Below are 5,451 nucleotides of genomic sequence, written 5' to 3' on the forward strand. Positions count from 1 at the left end.
TATCTTTCTCAAACTGTCAAGTGTTTCATCACGTCAAATAATATTTCTTACCATCTTATATTATCATATATCATATTCATATATATTTATATATATTGTATCATATGTGTAATTTTTTTTTTTTTTTTGGAAGGTAAATATGTATAGTTATTTGTTTGATTATATTGTTCTTCGTAGTCTATAAATTTTTTTTTAAAGAGATATTAGAGAGAGAAATACAATGAGAAATAAAAAGAAAGGAGAGAAGAGATGAGAGAAAAAGTGATGAAAGTGGCCTAACTGAAAGCGTGATTACTTTTGTCTTTTAATTTAAATGAGATCATTGACATTGCAAATGACAATACTCTGCCTCAGTGGCTTTTCTTCTCCCTAAACAAATAAAATCCTTCTAAAGAACGGGATGCATATCCAACCAGAAAGCATATCCAACCAGATTAATAAATACTGAACATAAGGACAAAGACATCCATGTTACAAGCATTTTGTTGATCATGGATAAAAGTAACCATAGTGCTTAATTGGTAGAACGCACTGCCTCGTGTGCGCGGGTGTGTCAATGTTCGAATCCCCCTCCCTAATTTGCTAAAATTAGAAAAAAGAAAAGAAAGGAAGGTAATAGCACCCATCTAGCATGGTTCAACTAACACCCAGAGAATCCCTTGGATAGAAGAACAAGAAATATTCCAAATACTTCTCTCTTAATTCCTTCTTTTGCTTTCGCCTTTCTTTCCCATTAAATCTCCTCCCTCCCTCCATCCTCTTAGGGTTTGGGTTTGAGGACTACATATACAGGAAGAGAGTTTGAATCCAACATGAGCCCCTGCTTAAAAAACAAAGAAGAAAGAAGAAAATACTTCCTATCTATTAATCAATATCCTGTTAACTTTGACTGGATTTAGAAAACAACTAAAAAACAATTTGTAGAGATTCAGCCACTACCATGGGAAGGTATTAGAGTCTAAAAATCTTAAATACTCAGTACAATGCTTAGTGATTATTATTATTATCCATACCAAACCAATATATGCCTTCGACAGAACAGTACTTTGACTCGATATCTCAAGAAACTTTCGAGCTAGAGAAACATCAATGGACGAAACGAAAGAAACAAATTATGTTTCTTTGGCAGGGCCCTTCTTTGCAGCCTCAGCAGCTGCTTTCTCTGCTTCAATTTCGGCAACAACAGCATCAATTTCAGCTTCATCTAGTTGCCGCAGACCATGATCCTTTGTCATCACACCAACTTCTATGTTCTTGCCCCCACTCTCAACAACCTAAATGTAAGATAATCAAGTGTGAGATTTTGTGCAACAAAGATATTTTAACCAAAAGTTTTCAACATCATTCTAATATACTTGACTAATTGCCTCATGTGGCCGGTGCTTCTGGTTTCATGCCGAAAGTCGTTGAATGAGAATATCAAGATAAAGTTAGTTACCCCCACCCCCCCCAAAAAAAAAAAGTAAGGAGACGAGGAGGATATTAAGCATTCATTTTCATTTTCATTTTCATTTTCCTTTTTGATTTTTTTCCCCCCTTTTTTTTTTTTTGGGATAACTATTAACCATCCCCTAAACTATGGCCTAAGGTACGATGCCTAAACTAAGAAACAAAACATGTTCCACCTTTGAGTTAACTCATTTAGATAATCATGACGGAAAACATGAGTCCCATTTAACCCATACTAGAAATGTTGATTGCAAAGGCAAGAAGCATATATTATTCAATATCTCAAGTGCCCTAACTTGGTGTTTTATATATATATATTGCTAAGTTAATGTGTCATTGCTTGATGCACCAGTAAAATGCTCAAGCTATCAAGTGTGAGAACACGGGTTCAAATCCTAAGATCAGACACTTTTGTGAAAAAAAAAATTAAGTGCCTCATCCAAAAATTTCCAAAACTCGAACATTTCAACCTTCAATTTGAAATCATATCCACAATTGATGCCATATGCTGTAATCATATCCTAGAAAACTAAACAGGTTACTAATGAACAGTAACATGTAAATGTAACAAAGTATATGGCAAAAAAATAGATTGGGGAAATTATACCAGAAGTAGAGAGACTGTGAACAAGAAAGGCAAGCAAAAGAAGACCAATTTGCAAATAAAGAAATGAATAAACTGATTCTTACTTCAAGCAGCGCACGAATTGCAAGCTTCACAGTTTCTTGTCCAGAAGTTTCTTTGTAATTTTTCTCCAGAAATTCCCGCATTGAGTTAGAGTTTCTCCCTGTCGCATTAGCTTTCCACGCAGAGAATGTACCGGATGGATCTGTCTGATATAGTGATGGTACACCAGTGTATGGATCAAAGCCAACAATCAATGTTGAAAGACCAAATGGTCTCACACCACCACTCTGTGTGTACTTTTGTTGAATGCCAGCTATGTAACGTGTAATATACTCAACAGTTACTGGATCCTCAACTGTAAGCCTGTGGCTTTGACATTCAATTCGTGCCCTGTTTATAAGGACACGGGCATCTGCTTTGAGCCCAGCGCATGCCAGTGCAATGTGATCATCCAGGCTCACAATCTTCCTGACTGATCTGCAAAACAGAGGCAGAAAAACAATTGCAAAACAATCCCAGAAAGGATCAAAGATAGAAGAACGCATCAAAAGGGAAAAAGGATTGCAAGCATAACCATCGTAAGATTACTTTTTCAGAAATAGTAAATAATATTTGATAGCTGGCTCGGTCACAGACAGGTTTATTGGGGACAGGATCTATAATAAAGCGTCATGGAGAATGAAAGGTGGCACCCTCCTTCGTTAGGCATTCACTTAGGCTCCTATACAACGTCGGATACTTTAACACACCTACCACACTCCTATTCATCCCATGTTAATTTTGGTTACCTTCTATATCTCTTACAACAAAACAAAAAGCCTTTTTCCCAATTACTTGGGTCGGCTACCTTCTATATCTCTTACTACAATAAAAGTTACTCTCTTTTTCTGACTAGTGCATATATGAGTCTATGTTGTATATGTCAAATTTTTATTTTTTATTTTTTTGTTAAGTCTATGCTGTATATGTCCATACCACATGAATCTACTATTTTTTATTTTTATTTTGTAGACGTCACTCCTAAATTCTCCCTCACGTGTTGACTATTAACCCATCTTTTTGTGTCACTCCTACCGTTCGTCTTGAATCTTGATACTCTCATTTCAGTTATGTGAATATATACGTTCTTATTTCTGCCACACGCACACATCAAGACCAAGATAACATAGAATTTGCTCTGCTAGTGAGTTCCTTAGATAATAAATTTGGTAAGTGAATTGTATAACAATGAAGGAACAACAAATAAATCAGAGATCCATGAGGGTTTGCTTGTCTGGTGAGAATTCATCTGCCCATTATGTTTCTACATTATGATTTAGGTTGACTCGTCAAGTTTCATGTTATTTGTGGCATTTGAATGAGCTAATAGTTTCCCAAAATAATTTTAAATAATGGCACTTTTTCTGATTTAACATTTGAACGAGCTAATAATTTTCCAAAAGTATGATTTAGTTTTACTATTATCTTATACAATTTCATTTACAAGTCCAGATAAAAACTACTACTACAAGTCTCCAACATTTGTTTGTGATAAGTTGCCACTAAGACCTTATGTCTAGCTCAATCTCTATGAGATGTCCATGTCCAACCCTAGGTCACATAATTCTTTTAAAACAGTGTCGCTCTCACGCGCTGAGCGTGCTCCCCCACTACGTACATAACTTAGATTTTGGTGCTTTCGTACTTACGCTCCCGTTCCGTGTGGCTTAGGTCCAACCTCCCTCAAAGGGGCTACTGCATGATGTCAATATTATCAATTCCCAATTTTAGAGTGCACTCCCAGGCCTTATGTTCGTGAAGATTGAAGACTCAACCCACTAGATTTAGCCAAACACGAGCTTGTGAAATTTCAATGATCAATTCTATATGACATTACCGGTACTGGATGTACATACCAAGATCAAAAAATGCAGATATATTGATGAAAACATCAACAAATATCAGATCCAAGTTTCTCTTCTTTGTTTTTTTTTCAAATGTCGATCAACAAACATGTCAGAGTTATATATATAAACCCAAATCTAATTTGCAATCAGTTATAACCTCAATTATGAGCTATACAAGGGACGATCAAAACAAGTATATATATATAGGTGAGAGAGTACCTCGAGTCTTGAAGTTTGACGGTGGACTTCTTCTCGACGCCAAGAACGATGGTGTCAGAGCCACGGACGCCGACGGCAGCATTGCCCTTCCGGACGGCTTCAAGGGCGTACTCCACCTGGAAGAGGTGGCCGTCCGGTGAGAACACTGTAATTGCCCTATCGTAACGAGCCATTTTTTTTTTTTTTCCTCAGATTTTATTTGATTTTCTAATCAGTTCAACTAAAATAGTTCTGGTAACAGCTGATCAACTTATCGTAGAGGACAAGTCAGTCAAACGTAGACCATTTAGTGATCAGGTGCGCATTGTTTTTGTCTACAATCTTCTGTTGCCCCTAATAAGATACGAACACGTCATCAACTTTTTTTCCTTCCTTTTTTTTTTTTTTTTTTTTTTCTTTTTTTATTTTTTTATTTTTTATCACATCATCATGGTTATTTTGCCTATAATTCAATGGATGGATTGGATCATTGTAGACATAAATATTTTTTTTTCTTTGTTAATTTCTATTATTCTTTTCTTTAATTTTTAAAAATAATTTTTAATTTATTTCATTCAATGCAAGTTTTTGTGGATTTTTTTTATTTATCTTTTAAGCAAATAAGTGCAAGATGATGTTATCCTACTTTCGAAAAAATTGCACATATAAAAGAGTGAATATGCAGCGGCCTAGGAAGTACGAATACTTCTTTAAACGTGCCATGGCGAAATCGAAATATCCTGAATAGTGAATAATTTATTTTTTGATGAGATACGGTTGAAACATGACATGGACACGGTAATAATACATTTTGGACACTTCTAATATGTGGGATTATTTTGTAACTATTTTTAAAAAATAAGATAAAATTCAATGTAATTTAAAATATATTATGAATTAATAAAAAATAATATAAAATTTTTAAAAGCAAAAGTGGCATACATCTGATTCTAAACTCTAAATTAATAATTTATTTATAACTATATAGATAAAATGACAAAAAAAATATTATTTATATATATAATATATTATAAGAATATATATATATATATTTTTGACCTATTTATTATTTTATTTTTTTATAAATTTGTCGTATATCTATCTTGTTGTTCTTGTTGGGTGTCATTTCAAGAGACATTCTGCTCCATGCAATATATTATATATCTGATCCTATAGAATTTTTTATATATATATATTTTTTGCAGTCAGTAAAAAGTGGCCTAATTGCTTGCATCCCCGGTTTCTTCTTCCTTGCTTTTCTTGGGTCAGCACAAACACAACAATGCATTG

General features: G+C 34.3%; 1 protein-coding gene across 1 annotated transcript; it reads right to left on the minus strand.

Annotated features, from left to right (window-relative positions):
- Positions 1-843: 843 nt before the first annotated feature.
- On the minus strand, positions 844-4,393 carry LOC132266571 (proteasome subunit alpha type-7-like). The gene is made up of 3 exons (XM_059767479.1): positions 4,183-4,393; positions 2,140-2,554; positions 844-1,274 (listed from the first exon to the last, which is right to left on the minus strand). Exons 1-3 carry the CDS (start codon positions 4,353-4,355, stop codon positions 1,113-1,115), a joined length of 750 nt encoding a protein of 249 aa, XP_059623462.1. The 5' UTR covers positions 4,356-4,393; the 3' UTR covers positions 844-1,112.
- Between the last annotated feature and the right edge of the window lie 1,058 nt (positions 4,394-5,451).

The sequence above is a fragment of the Cornus florida genome, unplaced genomic scaffold, assembly GCF_030987335.1.
Source record: "Cornus florida cultivar Cherokee Brave unplaced genomic scaffold, ASM3098733v1 CherokeeBrave_3.0.0_Hap2_Chr07, whole genome shotgun sequence".
In the NCBI taxonomy this organism is placed as follows: Eukaryota; Viridiplantae; Streptophyta; class Magnoliopsida; order Cornales; family Cornaceae; genus Cornus; species Cornus florida.

Coding starts and splice junctions, on each gene's coding strand:
- LOC132266571 (XM_059767479.1), bottom strand. CDS start 4,355: ATGGCTCGTTACGATAGGGCAATTACAGTGTTCTCACCGGACGGCCAC. Junction 2,555..4,182: donor GTCAAACTTCAAGACTCGAG/GTACTCTCTCAC, acceptor TCTGTTTTGCAG/ATCAGTCAGGAAGATTGTGA. Junction 1,275..2,139: donor CAATTCGTGCGCTGCTTGAA/GTAAGAATCAGT, acceptor TCTTACATTTAG/GTTGTTGAGAGTGGGGGCAA.